The 19,569-nt window shown below is 38.7% G+C and overlaps 1 protein-coding gene across 3 annotated transcripts in view; it reads right to left on the reverse strand.

Annotated features, from left to right (window-relative positions):
• TNKS (tankyrase) overlaps positions 1–19,569 on the reverse strand; it is a 234,000-nt gene that overhangs the window by 14,279 nt on the left and 200,152 nt on the right. For all 3 annotated transcript variants that reach the window (XM_063668510.1, XM_054497579.2, XM_054497580.2), the window contains 7 exons: positions 18,928–19,010; positions 9,965–10,085; positions 8,391–8,488; positions 6,801–6,875; positions 5,790–5,895; positions 5,162–5,348; positions 1,259–1,415 (listed from right to left, as the gene is read on the reverse strand). In XM_063668510.1, the coding sequence (XP_063524580.1) occupies positions 1,259–1,415; positions 5,162–5,348; positions 5,790–5,895; positions 6,801–6,875; positions 8,391–8,488; positions 9,965–10,085; positions 18,928–19,010 (827 nt within the window). The remainder of the gene's footprint in view (positions 1–1,258; positions 1,416–5,161; positions 5,349–5,789; positions 5,896–6,800; positions 6,876–8,390; positions 8,489–9,964; positions 10,086–18,927; positions 19,011–19,569) is intronic.

Consider the following 19,569-nt stretch of genomic DNA (forward strand, 5'->3'; position numbering starts at 1 on the left):
CCCTTTCCCTCCCTCCCTTCCTCTCTCTCCCTCCTTCCTTCCCTTCCTATCCCGCTTTCATTTCCTTTTTTCCTCTCCCTCCTTCCTCTCTCTCTCCTTTCCTTCCTCTCACTCCCTCCCTTCCTTCTTCTCTCCCTCCCTTCCTTCCTCTTTTTCTCCCTTGCTCTCTCTCCCTCTCTTCCTTCCTCCCTCTCTCCCTTCTTCCACTCTCTCTCCCTCCTTTCTTCTCTCTTCCTTCCTTCCTCTCTCCTACCTCCCTCCCTTCCTCCTTTCCTCGCTCTCTCCCTCCCTTCCTTCTTCACTCTCTCTTCCTCCCTCACTTCCTTCTTTCCTCTCTCTTTTCTCTCCCTCCTTTCCTTCCTGTCTATCTCTCTCTCTCCCTCTCCCTCCCTTCCTTGGTTTCTCTCTCTCATATACACACACATGCTTATATTAATACTTACCCATAAATTTACATGGGTGTACACACACACACTTTAGAAACCATGAGATCATAGTAATACTTCCAATTTCAGTCCACCCTTAGAGTCTTTCTTACCTTCTCCATTCCATATTTGTATGTCCCTTCTTCTACCATGAGAACTTTGGCTCCTCAAATCAATACATCAACACATCCACTCATGTGCGCAATCCTATAATATACCTAAGAGTTTCACTGTTTTGCCCACAGTATCGCCATCAACAGATTTACTAAAAGGAGTTCAGGATTCCTTTGTCAGTCTTCCCCCAACAGCATTCCCTACCCTGCCCGTGACTGAAGGCATAGTGTAAAATACTGTCTTCATAGGTTATATATATTTAGTTATTTCCTTCTTTATTTTTCTCTTTTAGTGTAGTTATGGTATTCATTTGAAATTCAGTTACATTCAGACAAATTGTTTTTGTTTTTGGACAAATCCTGTGGCATGTACATCCACGAAGACCCACTAATAGCAGCTGCCCTGGCATGCTGCACATGAAGTGGCACAAGGCATTAGTTCAGAGCCGCAGGCCTCAAAACGGCATGAGGGCCCAAGCCTTTGTTTCTCAGCTGCCCTCTTGTTCACACTGTTATGTGGCTGACAGCTACTAATGGGTTTTATGTAAAAAGTTGATGTCAAAGAATTATTTTGATACCTTTATTTTGTATCTGAAGTAATTAATACTAGCATACTGTGTGGTGGATATTTCATTGAAAAGTTTCTCAAGTTTTACATGGTCTCTATGCTCTATTGACATGTTTGTGAACTTGGTTATGCTTGTTTGATGAGTAACATACCTGTTCTCCTCTGTAGATGACATATTCAGCATATGCCAGCCCATTGACGCTCGGTCTACCAATGACTGAGTGGTGCCCTGGAGGCGCGTGGGCCATTTTCATGGTGCTAAACTGCAGAAAGGATTTCCCAAGGGTCACTCTACAGAAGAGCATTTGTCTAAGGAAAAAGAAAAAAACAATGCTTTGAAGGAAGCTTTAAATCTTACAATAATATAACTGCTAGGTCTATTAATTTTTTAAAATTTAACATAAGGCAAGCTAATTTAAATGTCATTTTCAGATTTATGAGTAGGAATGGGATGGAATTTGATATAATGATTTACTATAAACAGTTACCAGACTCAATAGTTACACTTAAAGTTTAAAGTAGTTTTGGTATGGCTTAGGAACTGGCCACAGAAAATGCCTGCTAGGGAGATCAAGACCATCCTGGCTAACACAGTAAAAACCCCGTCTCTACTAAAAATACAAAAAATTAGCCGAGCGTGGTGGTGGGCGCCTGTAGTCCCAGCTACTTGGGAGGCTGAGGCAGGAGAGTGGCATGAACCCCGGAGGCGGAGCTTGCAGTGAGCCGAGATCGCACCACTGCACTCCAGCAGCTACTTGGGAGGCTGAGGCAGGAGAATGGCATGAACCCCAGAGGCGGAGCTTGCAGTGAGCCGAGATCGCACCACTGCACTCCAGCCTGGGCGACAGAGCGAGACTCCGTTTCAAAAAAAAAAAAAAAAAAAAAGAAAATGCCTGCCAGTAAGTTTTGCCTGGTGGAGAAAGGGAAAAAACCAGAGAAAAACTGAGCTCTTGCATGGATGGGTAGGTGGAAAGTGATGAAAATAAGCTGATGGAAACAAAACACCTGAAATTAAGATTGGGTTTATTCATTACTGGGAAAAAAGTAGAAACTGGGATGAGGTAAACAGTAGTAATAAAAGTGGATCATAAACAAAAGTACTTAGCTTAAATGTATGGCTGAAAATCATAATAGTCTGGGTGAAACATGAATTAGAGCAGATGTTAAGTATTACAGAGTAAGAAAGACTGACTGGGAAGAAAGTCTATTATATACACTAGGGGTTAAGCAAGCTATAGCCCATGGCTCAATCCAGCCTGCAATCTGGTTTTGTAAATACAATTTTATTGGCACACAACCATGCATTCATTTACATATACTCTGTGGTTGCTTTTGCACTACAAGGGCAGAATTGAGTTACTGTGACAGGGATTGTATGACCTGCAAAACCTAAAATAATTATTATATATCCCTTAAAGAAAACGTCTGCTAATCTCTAATATAAGCAATAAACATTTTTACAAATTAGTACAATTGATCCCACTGTTAAATGTAAACAGTTATAATTCAATCAAATCGTTTTTAGTAATGGAGTATAATCTTTGTGTTATAAGTAACCAGAGATTTTATTTTGAGTCAACTAAAATTTGTGCTGGATCCAGGACAACTGGGTCTTATCTGGACTGGCTTTTTGAGTTGGATGCTATTGATGATCCTCTGGGATGCTGGCTTGGTCTACTATATTCTCCTGCAGGTCCCAGAGAAAAGGGCTTTGCTCTCCATCAGAAGGAGGCTTTCTGAGCTCCATCTCTACATTTGTGGCAGTGCTACGTTGTCGTTAGATTCTCCTAGTCTCTTACATCACATAAAGGTGAACTTGACAGGCCCTGGCCTTCTGCTTCCTGTCCCAGGGTTCCCCTGTTGCTGCCGAGGCAGGAGATGATGTGGGAACTGCTCAGCCAGTGGTGAGCTGCAGCTGCAGATGGGCAAGTAGAGAGCTGGCTCAAGTCTGCTCACTGGCTTGCCTGGTGCATTGTGGTGCATTCTGCAGATGCAGCAGCCTAAATGGTAGGGGTACCAATTAGCCCTGGGGGCAAATTTTGACAAATGCAAGACAGGAGCCAGCAGACAAATTCGTCTCTTTCTCTCACTGATGTACTACTGTTGTGAGCTGCCGTAGTTCATACAGCCTCTCTGGAGATGCCTCATGGACTGAGCAATCGACTGCACTCACTATGAGACTGTGGCCAGCTCATTAATGCACCTCACTGCGGTTGCTCTGCTGTCTTCTCCACCTCAATTCCTTTTGGGCCCTCATTCCTGCTTCCCTGGGGCTGCACTGGCCAAATACTAGTCACATACTTTTGCTTGAGGCTCTGTTTTCCAGAAATCCTGGTTAAGACTTGACTTAAACTTGTGTGTCTAATTTTAATGAGCGATTGTTAATTTTCATTGAGGTTCACTTTTATTGCTTATTTAGGTTCATTTTTGTCTCCAGAGGAATTAGGTTTGAAGCAAAAAAAACCAAAAATACTTTTACATGCTATATATTCTTGAAAATTTCTCTGTATTCTTTTTTTTTTTTTTTTTGAGACGGAGTCTCTCTCTGTCGCCCAGGCTGGAGTGCAGTGGCGCGATCTCGGCTCACTGCAACCTCCGCCTCCTGGGTCCTCACCATTCTCCTGCCTCAGCCTACCGAGTAGCTTGGACTACAAGTGCCCGCCACCACGCCTGGCTAATTTTTTGTATTTTTAGTAGAGACGGGGTTTCCCCGTGTTAGCCAGGATGGTCTTAATCTCCTGACTGCATGATCCGCCTGCCTCGGCCTCCCAAAGTGCTGGGATTACAGGCGTGAGCCACCATGCCCAGCCGAAAATTTCTCTGTATTCCTAATCACAGAGGTCTTAATGGAAGGAAGTTTTCTTCTGGATATATGACATCTGACTCAGAATGGCTGATGGCAATAATTTTGTTCAAAACACAACTGAGAGATAAGTTTTAAGGTCAATAATCACAATTTCAAGGTTATTGGGGCTTTTCTCCCTCAGAGATCCTTGTTCTGAAATTATTTGGGTCTTTTTAAGTTCTTAACCAAATTACAAAATATCTTATTAACCTGGCTTGTTAAAAAGAATGCATTTGGTAAGTTTACAGAGAAATGTAATAAATCCCAATCTTTGTACAGTATAATTCTTTTGTATTTTTTCACTGCCAAAGAAAGGGACAGTACTTTTTTCACCACTGACATCAGAGAGACTATACCATTATTCTCTCCAATTTTTGAGTTTTAAAAGTCTATTAACAAGGCCAATATTCATTTGTTTGCTATTAATTCCAAAGTTGATATTTTAAGTTGCCAAGGCTAATTATATATCCTGCCTTAAAACAACAACATCACCAGCAACATCAGAAGTAAATTAAAGAGTCTATGTTTTTTATAGAAGTGTGTCTTCATTCAAATGCGACTAGAGCTAGCAGTTCTCTGTTCTATAGAAATCATCCTTAGCCTTGCCATATTCTGATTACAAAGCAAGAAAAGTGAAGCCCAGGGAGAAAGCCAAGATACAGGGAGTTTTATTATAACCCATGACTGGAGGACACGTACCTGGTTTTTACCCCTGGTTATCTGCTCTGTTGTTATTGCTCCTGTCAGAAGAGGCTGATCAGCTGTTCCTACCCATTCCCAGAACCAACGGGATTTACTGGGATGCAAGACTGAGGATAATCTGTGACTTCTGCAGAGCCTGATAAACCAATCTGGGGCTGGGCACGGTGGTTCATGCCTGAAATCCCAGCATTTTGGGAGGCCGAGGTGGGCGGATCATGAGGTCAGGAGTTCGAGACCAGCCTGGCCAACATGACAAAACCCCATCTCTACTAAAAATACAAAAATTAGCTGGGTGTGGTGGCGGGTGCCTGTAATCCCAGCTACTGAGGAGGCTGAGGCAGGAGAATTGCTTGAACCCGGGAGATGGAGGTTACAATGAGCCAGGATCGTGCCACTGCACTCCAGCCTGGGTGACAAGAGCAAGACTTCACCTCAAAAAAAAAAAAAAAAAAAATTTGGTTCATGACCTAGGGATGGGAAACGTTACACTAAATGGCAAGATGCTTACCTGTGACATATATAGCATGACCTGTCCTTGTGGGTAGGGCAGCCTGTTCCTCCTCCAATTCCATAAACATATTGGTTGCTTTTTGAGGAATTTTCAGCAAAATAAATCCCGGCCCCAAACATTCCTCCTATGTATGCATGTCGCTCATCAAACCCTTTATGAATAATGGCATTAATGAAAGGAGAACCTAGAAATACGAAGACAGAAAGATTCGTTTTTGAACACTTTTCTAGAAGCTCACTTACCTGCACACTATTTGCACCGGGCAGGTTAATATTAAGAAATGAATGGTGTATAAATGAAAAGTATTTTCTAAGAAGGCCTATTATACATAATAATGTACTAGTACAAAATTACAACAAAAATAATTCACTAGGTGGCTCAATTTGCAATTTAAGTTCTAAAATAATTTTAGATCAAGTATTTTCATTGTATATGCACGGGAAAGTCTGTACTAATGTGTGATACATTAGAAAGCTGGTACCAAGAAGTAATTATTTGAACAAAATAATCAAAACAAGCCATTTTTAACACAACTGTATTATAGTCAATTTAACATAGGTTTTTCACTTTACTGACTCCTGCAAAGGCCCAGAGAGACGTCCACCGTCCCTGCCATGCTGCTTACCATGAAACAACATGCGCTCATTGTGATGGTTGTGATTCTCCTCAGACACTTCCTTCTGTCGGTGGCAGAACCGCTCCCTCAACTTCTTGTTGACAACTTTTTGAATCTTTAAGGATGAAGAAGAAAGAAACATTATCAGTGAAATGTACATTTATGATTTAAAATGAAAAGTATGTTTTCCTTTTAGGAAGGTTCAATTTTTATTTTGCTTAAGACATAATTTAAAAGTGATAAAGCTACCATGTCAGTGTAATTCAGAAAATACTCTAGCTGTTAGTGACATAATTTTCAGTTACAGTTTTTGTTATTCTATACCAGACCTGGCTGTTACCTCTAAATCACCTCAGGATTAAAAAAAAAAAAAAATAGGTAAAAAGGTTATGTTTAGGCATCTCCCCAGACTTAATAAATTTTAGGAGATGGGGATCTGTAAATCTGTATTTTTTTTAAAAAAGTTCCCTGGGTTATTCTGATGTGTACCAGTGTAACTTTTACATGTCTGTTAACTCAAAGGGTTAAACCAGTTCTCTACAGATTTTATTCATCTTTATGATACCCCTTTGTAAAAAGCTTGAGTCATCTGTTCCATATTATAAATTAAGATACTGAGATTAAGAAATATATGTATTCTGGGGTAATTACTGGTTCAATTAGATTGAAGATCCAGGACTTTGATGCAACTTTCAAATGATAAAAAACATTATTGTCAGCTATGGCCTGTATTTGTGGATGAGCAGGGAGACCAATATCCATGTAAGTATCACTAGTACAAGCTGATTTAGCCTCCTGTTTGTAGCTTTGGCGCTTTCAGAATGTCTCTATTTTTAGTGACGTATTGTCTTGGGGAGTTAGAGATATTGTAGTGAGAAGAGTGCTATCTGACTTCAGATAGGTGATGAATTATCTTTCACAGTTTGAAAATATGACTTAATAAACTTTTTTCATTGTCTAGATTTGATTTTTGGGCAAGCCTTGCAATCCAGTTTTCACCATGAAACTTTAAAAACTTACTCGAATGACATTGTATCTGTTGAAGATGCCGCCAGCATTACCACCATCTCTGTGTTCTCGAATTGTACTTTGCATCTATAGAACAAAAGAACTAATTTTATAAAAACATCCCAGTGTGTAATTCTAGACATTTCCTCCATTGTTTTCAATATTTCAATTTTATTATTTCATCGATGAGTCTAAAATTCAGTATTAAATAAATAGGAGTTCACTATAAATTGATGAACATGTTTAGTGGATAAGTATTTTTGGTAAGAAAATAATTTCAAACATAAATATTAAATTTATGCATTTTCTATTTACTTTTAAATAAAAGTTCTGAAAGAGTTTTCTGTAAATACAATGGGGAAACATATTAAAAAAAAACACATTAAGTCATCTACAATTACTATCTTATCTTATTCAGAAGAAGAACTAACACTCTGATTAAGTCAAACAAAAACTCCTTACATTCAATTAATGCCCGTTGGACAAATGCTAAAAATAAACAATTTTTAAAAAATAAATATTTGTTCTTTAGGTGAAATATTCCGTATTATCTCAATAGTCTTCAGCGTGGGATCTCTAAGTATATTTACACAGACCAGGGGACGTTGACTATAATGTACTACTAAAGGGAATAACTGTCTTCTGACTACTCTCTAAATTAAAAATAATTATGGAAAAGAAAAATGTTTTAAAGATCTAAGTTTCTCAGAGAATTAACTCAATAGAATGAATTCTCTTCCTTACTGCTCCACTTGTGAAGAGTCACTACATTTTTGACATTATTATCAAAATGTACTAACTGCTAGGAGAAGAATTAGGTAGTAAGACACCGGACCCCATGATGCCTTCCTGATGCACCAAGTACGAGCTGAAATGCAGCCCTGGCGTCATGGTCCTGAGTTCCCTATGCAAGTTCCTAGCCTGGGAATGAAAATAAAATGAGCACTAATTAAACAAACAAGAATTCGGCATACCTTTTTCTGCCTAGGTATTTGCATAACACAATTGGGTAGCTTACTTCTAACAATGGCATTAGGCTGTTTGTTTATGCATAAGCCGTCAGTGGAGCAGGAGTCTCACTGGCATCTGACCACCAGGAGGGTCACACAAACAGCCTTCATAGGGGCTCAGAAGAACTGTGACTGCAGAAATGTTATGCAGAATAATGAGGCAGACCCAGAAGCATATGTGAGGATTAGGCATATTATTTTATAGCCACATTTATAACTGCATAAAAACAAGGATGAGAACATATTTGCTCTCTATGAGGCAAGAGTTTTTCATTCTATGTCATTCTTAGGTGGCACTGTAACAATATAAGAAAATAGTTCTAATAGGCTCCTTATTTCGCATGAATTTCAAGAAAATCTCCAGAATAAAAAGACAGATGGGCCCCATGCATTAGAAAACCTAGGCTTATGATGTGAAAACCATGTGGCGCCATCATATTTTAATTTTGGCAATATTCTACCACAATGGCTAAGAGAGACTGATTAATAGGCATGTGACCGCAAGGCAATGTAAGACGAGGTTACTTTCAGAAAAACAGGTTTATCCACAGATTTCAAGAAAAGCAAATGAAAGATTTCTGATGTATATTACCTCTTCTTCCACTGACTGATATTCTTTATCTTCTGGAGCAAGATCCAGCAAAATCGTTCCCTGATTAACACAGTGAAAAGTCAAATAAGGATTGGTGCCTGTCAGAGAGAAAAATTAACATATAAAACAAAAGTCTGCACTACTCAGGCTCTATTTTATAAAAAAAAAAAAAGTTCATAATAAGTAATTGACATTTTGGAACAAACCTAAACTATCTGCAATTTGAACCTGATAAATTCAGTTACTTTAAACAAATATACAAGACAGGAGAAAAAAATGAAGATGTTTGGGGATCGATTTTATCTGTTCTTTTTTTTTTTTTGAGACGGAGCCTTGCTCTGTCGCCCAGGCTGGAGTGTAGTGGCGCGATCTTGGCTCACTGCAAGCAAGCTCCGCCTCCCGGGTTCACGCCATTCTCCTGCTTCAGCTTCCCTAGTAGCTGGGGCTACAGGTGCCCACCACCACACCCGGCTAATTTTTTGTATTTTGTTTAGTAGAGACAGGGTTTCACCATGTTAGTCAGGATGGTCTCAATCTCCTGACCTCACGATCTGCCTGCCTCGGCCTCCCGAAGTGCTGGGCGTGAGCCACCGCGCCCAGCCCAATTTTATCTGTTGTTATAGAGCTTCTTGTACACACTGCAGGGTTCAACAAATATGTGCTGAATTAAACTCTATCATGAACACACATGAAGCCATGTCTGACACAGAAAACATGCACTGACATCACAATACAGTCAGATCTAAAATATAAAAATTAGCCTCTAAAAACTCTTGTAAGATGGCTTGAAATAGCCACTTACAGTTGCTTTAAAATACATTATCTTTGTTAGTTTCATGGATGAACTAAAATACAGATAAATAAGCAAGACTCAAGCACAAAATCTTCCAGTTTGAATTTCACATCACTCTTTTATAATTTGATTAGCTCTATAGATTCTCCTTCCTTGCTTTCCTATAGTGAAGGTGCTTCTAACAAATAGAGAAATGGGTAAAAACAGAGGGGAAAGAGGCTTGAAACGGCAAAGTACAATGGAAAAAGACAAAGCTGACAGTCATGTGGGAGGCAGGAACGTTCAAGTTAAGAAAGGTTAGATTGTAAAAAGCCATGTTAGGAATATTTGATTCTATCCTAAAAGAAACAGGATTCTATTACAGGGGTTTAAGCAATGGAGTGATATGATCATATAATCATTTTGAAAAGATTGTGTTCACATTGTAGAGAAGGTACTTGGAAGGAAGCAGGAAGCAAATGTAAAGGCTGGAGATAAACCAGGTGGTTGGGACAGTCCAAGAGAGAGAATGGTGGCTTGATCAAGTGACAGACATGGGAAAGGACAGAAGTACAGAGATTCCTGAGAAATTGAGGATACAAAGTGTTGGGAGAGAGGGAAGACTGACTCAGATTTTTCCAGCTAGAGGGAGCATGAGGCCAATAACTGAGATGGGGAAGGGACAGGAGGTACAATCGTTCAGTGTATGGTTCTGGGATCGGATGCCTGAGTTCAATTGTCAGCCCCAATACTTACCTTGTACCACTGATTTCTGAAATTTGTTTTTTTCTGAATAGCTTACCTTGTTGTCCGCCTAAAAGTCTTTCTACTCCTTTGATTAATTTGTGGCGGTGCCCGTATGCATTGATGCCTATTTCTTTCAACTCTTCATGACCCATATCAGCCAACACATCTAGTGTAATCTGAAAAATGAAACAAAATTAGCTGTGATATCTTTAACAGTTCTTAAGAGGACAAAAGCTTTTCCAATTGTCTACAATGCTATGAGTACCATTCAAATTAAGAAAATTCTTTTGTTCCCTTTATAAACATGAGCTTACAATTTTTTTAGTTGTCTTGATAGTCTCATCAGCTTTTCTGCTTACTTGAAGTACTCCTTGATTTGCTTTTTGTCCATGAGAATTAAAAAGGGAGAAACTACTATAGAAATACAAAATGATCATCACTACATTTCCTTTAGATTATTTTGTTCTATCATCTACTGTTTGCCTCAAGATAGAGGAGGAATCAGTAGCTTGAAAATGGGAAAACACCAGATCCCAGTATCCAGCAGGGAGTAGAAATGAACGGTGGGGGAAAAGGAGAGGCGTTCAGCACAAGTAAACAGCGCAGGAAAAGGAGAAAGCAATTTTTAGAGGAAGATAAGGAAGAACTTCTCAGTGCTAAGAAATACTCAAGCCTGGGACAGGCTGCCTTAAAAAGCAGTGAGATTGACATCTCAAGTATTTAGTTAGATTACAAACTGTTTTAAAGAGAGGCTACATTTTAAAATTCCAATTTGGATAAGAACAGAGTAGATTCTTTTTAAGCTCTCTCATAAATTCTCAGACTTAATCCCTTCTCCTTAAAATACATTCTGTTTTTATACAACATAGTGGTTTTTAATTTTTGGTTAGTTTTTAACTTTTGGTTATTCATCCTTGTAAAATGGAGATGATTAGTTGGCTCAAAATAACCTAATTCCTTTATGGACTAAAGTAGCTGGGACTCTACTGCCACCCAGTGGCTATGTTCTGAACACATAGGATGAACTCGGATAGCCACATTTCTTGAAGGCTGAACATGCAATTTTCCAGCCCTGATGAAGCTGGCTTTGTGACAATCCAAATACTAGTCTACAAGATTAGTCTTTGGTTTTCCCCTTCCTTGGAAAACCAAGAAATCCTTTTATAGACATTCAGTTTCCAACTCAAACAAGATCGCTTTTTTCCACTTTTAACTTGCAAGTAACATTTAAAAAACTGACAAATTAGGCCTGGACCTCTGCTGATTTTTTTGTCAGAATAAAATATGAGTTTGATCTTTCCAGTGAAATGAGCCTATATCACTCATTCTTTGGAAATGATTTTCTATATTGCTTCTAACTGGCCATTTAAGCAATAATTGCTTCATTGCACAAAGCGGGCAATTCACTTCCAATCACCCAAAAGAAAGGTTTCAGCAGAGCTTTAAAAACAAAACAAAACAAAACAAAAACCCCAGTTCTGAAATATACATCTTTGAGATGGAATAGTTCACAAAATAATAGGAGCCTTTACATTCTTAGCTAGACATGATTTTAATATAATTTGGAAACTATGTTATTGATGTCTCATTTTTTTCTTCTAAATATTCTAAACTAACTTCAGTTTAAAACCAAGGGTTTCATATCTATGTGGTAACTTCAACTCAGAGAATCCTCAGACTTGACTTTTCTTTTCTTTTTTTTTTTGAGACAGAGTCTTGCTCTGTCGCCCAGGCTGGAGTGCAGTGGCGCGATCTCTGCTCACTGCAAGCTCCACCTCCTGGGTTCACACCATTTTCTTGCCTCAGCCTCCCGAGTCGCTGGGACTACAGGTGCCCGCCACCACGCCCGGCTAATTTTTTTGTATTTTTACTAGAGACGGGGTTTCACCGTGTTAGCCAGGATGGTCTCGATCTCCTGACCTCGTGATCTGCCTGTCTTGGCCTCCCAAAGTGCTGGGATTACAGGTGTGAGCCACCGCGCCTGGCCCTCCTCAGACTTTTCTAGATTGATACATATAGTGCACATCTGGAGGAAGCAGACACCAGGCCAGCAAAACACAATATTCTCTACAACGTTCTAGAGGAGTAATGGAGAATATTTAATATATTTATTCATTTTATAGCTCTAATCATAAAATGAATACAAAAAACCCAAACCAAACCAACAAAACAACCTGAAGAGACTGATAGCAAGTCACTTAGTTTAGAAGGCAAGGCAAGGCTGAGAGGAGCTCTCACACCTAATGTGGAAAGTGGTCTCCTACCTCCTGGCATTTGTGTCTTCACTGTAATCCCTTCCCTGTGTGAGACAGACTTATGAACTCACTTCTAACAAATATAATACAGCAGAAGTGATGGGAAATTACTTTTTACATTAGGTAATAAAGAGACTGTGGCTTCCATCTTGGGCGCTCACTCTTTGGACTGCTCACCCTAGAAGAACTGGCTGCCACGCTATGGCAGACAGACTCAATGATTCCCACCCTCCTTACATCACGTCCTGTGTGCTCCCCTCCCCTGGAGTGCAGGCTTGCCTAGTGACTTGCTTCTAACCAAGCAAATACAGCAATGGTGATAAGTGACTAGCAGATCTTCTTTCTCTTGCTGGCTTTGATAGAGCAAGAAACCATGTTATAGAGGCTCACATGGCAAGGAACTGAGGGCTCCAGTCCAACAGACTGCAAGGGACTGAATCCTGCCAATAAGCACGTGAGGGTGTGGAAGGGGATCCTTCTCCAGTAGAGTCTTTAGATGAGATACTGACCCTGGCTAATGCTCTGTAGCCTTGTGAGAGATCATGCAGCAAAGGACACAACTAAGCTGTGCATAGACTCCTGACTCACAAAATGTGTGCTGTTTCGAGCTGCTGAGTTTGCGGTAATTTATCAAGCAGCAAGAGGTAAGTAATACTCCATAAGGTCACTCTGTGGAGAGGCCCACAGGTGAGGAATCAAGGCCAGTCAACCAACACTGTGAGCGAGCTGAAAGCAGGTTCCCGCCCTTGCCAGGTGAGTCCCCAGGTGAGACTGCAGACCTGTTGGACAGTTCACTGCAGCTTCAGGACAGACCTTGAGCCAGAGGCACCCAACTAAGCCATGCTTAGATTCTTGACATACAGAAACTGTGGAATAATACATGTTTGTTATTTTAAGCCATTAAGTTTTGGGTAATTTGTTACACAGCAGTAGATAAGTGATCTACCTATGCTATCTTGGCATTTATCCAATTAGATACTTACAGTCACACAAAAGGAATGCATATGAAAATAAGTAACTAAAGAAAAAAAAGAAAATGTTTATTAGGCTATCCTGAAGGACAGAAGAGATGAAAAGCTATTAACCTGTGGAATCTAAAAAAACAAAAAGGGAATGGGACAACTTTCTATACTTGCAACTGAATATAAATATACATTATTCTTGCAATTCCATCCCACCATTCATCATCCAACCACCATCCACACAATATTTGTTGTGTACTCGCTATGTAACAAGCACAGTTCCAAGCACTTTATTTACATTACCTCATTTAATCCTTACGATGATGGATAATGAAGTACTATTAATGTATTTATGAGGTCACTGGTACTTAAAGAAGTCATAAAAATAGTACACAGAAGAGCTGAGATGTATAGCTGTGTCTGTCTTTTCCCTGTTTATATTCTTTAAAAGGATGACTAGAAGGTGAAAATGATTAAACGTTAAATTTAGTTGCAGTGAGTTACATGGTGTCCAATTTGTCCACATATTTACCAGGCAGTGGCCACTGAAAAACCTTAAATGAAAAGCTAAGAAATTTAGTTTTATGTTAGCTCATTCACATATAAAATGTTCAATGAGTACCTTCTTTATGCTATATATTTCTTTAAAAAGTAACTAAATATTTTATTTAAATCTAAAACCATCCCTTATAGTTGGAAAGTTACATAGTTGGTGCAAATAGCATAGTAAAAGAGTGGGGCCATGAAACAGAGTGCTAACCAAAGTTCATGCTATTTACTTGAGGTAACCAAGAAACACAAAGTGGGTCAATGTCTTGGAGAATCCCTAAGAGAACTCTCGTGAAGGTGACCTGCTTGGTCAGGGTTGCAAGGAGGGCTGGGAAGGAAGGAGCAGGAAGGAGACGAGGAAAGGTTCTCAGAAGAAGGTCATAATTCAGCTAAGCAGCAGGAGCTAATCAGTCAGGGGAAGGAGGGAAGTGTGCTTAAGACAGAGGGAATAGCATGTGCAAAGGGAAAATCAGTTAAAAGAATACAGAGTATTTGAGGGACCTTAAGTACTGTACTTCAAAATGGTTACGGGAGAGTATATATCAAGGATTAAAAGGAGCAGAGCAGAGCAGCAGGCACAGAGAGGATCTTAAAGGGCCTTATCTATCAAACTAAGAGGCTTAGAAGTATACCAAAGGCTGGCCAGGTGTGGTGGCTCATGCCTGTAATCCCAGCACTTTGGGAGGCCAAGGCGGGCAGATCATGGGGTCAGGAGTTTGAGACCAGCCTGACCAACATGGTGAAACCCCATCTCTACTAAAAATACAAAAATTAGCCGGGCATGGTGGCCTATGCCTGTAATCTCAGCTACTCAGGAGGCTGAGGCAGGAGAATCGCATGAACCTGGGAAGCGGAGGTTGTAGTGAGCCGAGATCACGCCACTGCACTCCAGCCTGGGCAACAGAGCTAGACTCCATCTCAAAAAATATATATATATACCAAAGGCCCTGGGAAGTCTTTTCAGCAGAGTAATATGATCAAAGTTGTATTTTAGGAGGATGAGACTGTTGGCATTATGAAGGGCAGATTTGGAAGGGAAGGCAACTGGGAACAAGATGAAGATAAAATGGCATGGAAGGGATGAATCTGAAAGCAACTGGAGAACCGTACTTACAGGGCCTGGTAAATAGAAATGGTTAAAATAAAAGGAATGAAAGTAAGATTATTCCAAAATTCTGCAGCTGGGTAACTATGAGACTTGTATGAACAAAAGAAATAGAAATATCTGGATGGAAAGCAGGTTAGTTGGATTTTAGACATGTTGCTTCAAGATTCAGGAATTTTATATATACCCCTATCAGCTGTTAGACTTTTTTTTTCTGAAAATCATATTTAAATTAACTTGCTCCTTTTTTAAAACCTTGACTTAGTTATTATACTGAGAAATCACAAGCTTGTTGGGCTAGTTATTTCTATCTAGTATACATTAAAATAAAATTATTAAGAATAAAGATTATCCACGTGTCAGTTAAAGTCATCTTGCACATAAAGCAAAGGTCACTGCAAAAAGAGCTACCTCTAGCTTCTGAGAGTCATTTTACTTTGGGTGGGGAGAGAAAACTAGTTTTAATGAAAAAGACGCTCTCTTGCTTGGGCTTAAAAGGTTGTATGGTACAGCAGTAGTAATAAGAACTAATTTTATAATCAAGTTCACAATGAATTACTACTGGAGGCCATGCTTTTGTCTTCAAGAATTTGAAATCAAAATTTATCTGGTCACTTTCCATGAAAATACATAGGTTAACCACAAAAACGTCCACAAGCAGTCTTCCAAGTGATAGCATTTATGTTCTAGGAATTGCAGTGTAAATAAAATCTGTCTTTCCCATAGAAAAAGTGTTCCTACCCATGTTCATAGGTAGAAAGCTATGTTATAAAGGAAGGGCCAAAGTCACATGGGTACTATATTTCATTAACTAGAAAGGATACTATATTATTTAACACAGAACTTGGCAAAGTATCTATGGGAAACAGGACAATTTAGTTTAGAGACTTCCAAGAGAGTAACTGTGAAGATAGGAGGTGAGGCTATGATGTGTAGAAGGTTTTTTTCTGGGACCGGAAATAACTACATTCCACACCCCACTGGCATCCATGAGTAGGAACACAGGCAATGAGACATATAAGCATGTCAAAGCGCATCAGAAAACAATGGCTCCCCTGGCTTAAGCCAAACAGATATGAATTAAATGAGTTCAATGCATGCACCCTCACTCCTCCCCGACTATACAAATATGTTGACCATCATCACATATTACTGATATACAATGTTAATGGGAGAAAATGCTAAGGGTTAAAGTTATGGAAAAGGTTATCAAATTTATTTATAATGGAAGGCTAGATAAATAACATTTGCAATTAAAATAAAAATAAATTTGATTGCTTGATGATTGGGCCGGACACAGTTCAATGCAAAGAAAGGTAGTATCACTTGTCTGGAGGGAAAGAACTGTGCTTGGTAATATAAATTAAATGCAATCGTTTATGTATTGATCAAGAAAAGGCTATAGAGATTATTCTGGCTAAAAAAATCAATGGAACCATTTACTCAGAATGAAACTGCAGGAAAAAAAGAACAATGAAACTGATGAAACCAGGACAAGCTGTCAGAAGGAGTGACTAGGAGACTAAACTATTAAACTATTCAAATCAATAAAATGTGATAATTATGCCACAGGAAGTCAGTTACTGACAATGAGAATATACAATATAAAGTAAAAAAGAAATAACACATAAAATTATAATGCAAACTGACTAAAAGAAAAATGAGCATTCTTTAGAAAACTTTCATCAGTAAATTGGAATTATTTGTTTGAGTTAAGGTCTTTGGTTTATTTAGCAAAGGTGTGTTTGAAATTTTACAATTATTGTGGAAATGATTTGGGAAGAACAGCTATAGCTGTAATATGGGAACAGCAGAGTATAATGGTTTTAAAACAGCTTTCACACCTTCAGTTAGGGAATAAGGATAAAGCAGTCTTACTGTTTAGGATATTGTCCTAAGAAAGCTCCAAACCAGAGGATGAATAAATGGTTGGAAAAGAAAATGATTTTATAGACAGCAGTCTATAAAGTCCTAACCATTAGACCAAAGGCACCTGTGATGCATCGTTGTATTAAAAGCTCACACAGCAGCACAATATTACTGAGAATTTTAACTCTCTGAACATTTGTAAGCATTAGGTTTTACAGGTAAAGGAAGTGATAGGATAAATGTCTTTCAGCCCAATTTTACACAGCTAGTAAGAGGGTAAAAATAATTAGAATTAAGGTCTTCTTTTAGTCCAGTGCTATCCCTACTCAGCTGTTCTTATCATTAAGAGCATTAAAGATGAACTATAATGAGAAAATGTGGCTAAAAAAAAAGAGAGAAAGCAGAAGAAAAATCTTAACAGTATCATTGATATAAAAAAGAAAAAAGACCTGGTTTTTAAGTTAACTCCAAACTGACTATAAGCCTAGAAGGGAGCCATAATGGGCCAAAGGTGCCAGTGAAATACTGGAAAATTATGTCATATAAAGAATAATTGAAAAAACAGATTTATTCTAAAATAGGGGAAGATGTGTAGAGGTGGGTGATTGAAAGGGTGACACCTCTGATAAGTTGACTAGGTCTTGAAAAGATATATAGGGCCATATTATGTTGTAGTGGGCTGAATGGGTGGCCCTCAAAATGATACGTCTATGTTCTAATCCCCAGAACCTGTGAATGTCACCTTCTTTGGAAGAAAAGTGTCTGCAGACAAAATTATGTTAAGGGTCTAGAGATGAGGAGATCACCCAGGATTATACTGGTGGCCTCAAATTCAATGCAAATGTCCTTAGAAGAGATACAGAGGACAGGAAGGCAATGTGAAGATGGAAGCAGAGACTGGAGCAGCATGGCCGCAAGCCAAGGAAGCTGCCAACCATCAGAAGCAAGAAGAGGCATGGAATAGATTCTCCCCTACAGCCTCTGTAGGGAGCATAGTCCTCTGAAACTGAATACATATGTAGACTGGACATTAGATCTCTGTGCAAAACAGGGTAAGCGTAAGCGTAAGCCCAAAACAAACGAATTATACCTACGGGCAGATTTTGGCACACTTTAAGTTACAAGCATTCTATTACACCTGTCCCAAATTGTAACAAGATATCTTCCTTGGCTGGAGGACTAACATGGGTGTTATTATACAAGGGTGATCCCTACACCTGGGAGAATAATTTTTCTCTAAACACCTTTCCCATTCTTAAATTTCATGTATATCAATAGTCCATTTAAATTCAGGACTTACCATCATTCAATATTTAAAGCTGATCATAATAATGAAAGCATACAATATTACACCTCCTTATCCTGTATGAAAACAGTAAAACAAACAGAAGAATCCTAATTCATAAATGCCCTAATGATGACTCCATTCTTAGACCTTCACAGACATTTAAGATGGATCCCAAAATAGGGTGGGTCTATTGGAATGTATGGCCAACTTTTGGTTTAAGATTGTTTAAGACTCCAAGTGGACAACAGAAACTTCATAAAGGGGCAATTTTTTAAAAGTGCACTTGTCTAAGTACTACTGTGCTTTCCAAGTTAATGGGCAACTGCTTCAGGAGCCTAGTCACATGAATAATGAAATGAGATGAATAAAGACTGACATTTTTAGGAAACAAACAACCAAGGACAATTATGAAAACATTCTTTTGAGGTAGTTGCATGGTGTAAGTTTTGACATGTAATAAAATGCATAGTGCTAGACTGCTTATAAAGATAAAATAAAGACTCATTTGTTAGACAATTTTGGGGAGAAGTATAAAATACTGGGCTCCTCTGGCTTCTTATAGAAATGTGCTGTGGGTTTAAGAATAGCTCGTAAGAAGCAAAAGAGGAAGAGGTGGGTGGCAATTAATAATTCTTTCTTTTTTTTTTTTCGAGATAGGGTTTTGCTTTGTCGCCAAAGCTAGAATGCAGTGGCACAATCACAGCTCACTGCAGTTTCAAACTCCTGGGCTCACGTGATCTTCCTGCTTCAGCCTCCCAGCAGCTAGGACTACAGGGGCCCAGTAAGTCACCATGCTCAGCTAACTTAAAAACTTTTTTTTTTTGGTAGAAATGGGGGTCTCGCTTTGTTGCCCAGGCTGGTCTCAAACTCCTGGGCTCAAGCAATCCTGCCTAAGCATTCCAAAGTGTTGGGATTAAGGTGTGAGCCACTGCATCCAGTCTAATCTTAGTATTTAATTTAAATGACTCAAATATATACAAGAGTATTTACCTGTTCTGTTTCAAAGATATCCCGAAGGTGTTCAAGGCCAAGGCTTTTCAGAAATTGGCTGATATTCATGTCAAGACCAGCAACTAAAACAGAAACATATTAAAGATTCTCAGAAAGAATTCTCTAAATATAAAGAAAATTTCAGTATCCATTTAGACATGACTCTGACAACCTTGGCTGTCAGATGATTTTACATGGCATAAAATAATACAGAATACATAGATTTAATTCAGACACTTTATTTCTGAAGTTGATTGAGAAGTAAAAGCAGAGTGTTTTATCTTTATCAAATTAGTATTTGTAGTCTAATATTATGGTTAGAATATAGAATTATAACTTATTGTAATTTATACAAATATATAGAATATTATAATACTAATTTTAACATTACAGTATAATTCTTATACTATATAATGCTACTTATATAGAAAAATCTAAAGCTTTTAATGAATTAAAAAATCTTAATGTATCAGCTATCATTTTAGTTTTCATTCCTGAAATGACCTCTCAGTTGTGTTCTGACACAATTTCAGTATAAGTGGTTCAATAAGATGCTACGGTTGTAAACAGATGCTCTAGAATATACAGAAATAAGAACAATGACAATGCCAAGAAACGTGGCAGCCTTCTATGAAGAAATAT

Source organism: Pongo pygmaeus, chromosome 7, assembly GCF_028885625.2.
Source record: "Pongo pygmaeus isolate AG05252 chromosome 7, NHGRI_mPonPyg2-v2.0_pri, whole genome shotgun sequence".
NCBI lineage: Eukaryota > Metazoa > Chordata > Mammalia > Primates > Hominidae > Pongo > Pongo pygmaeus.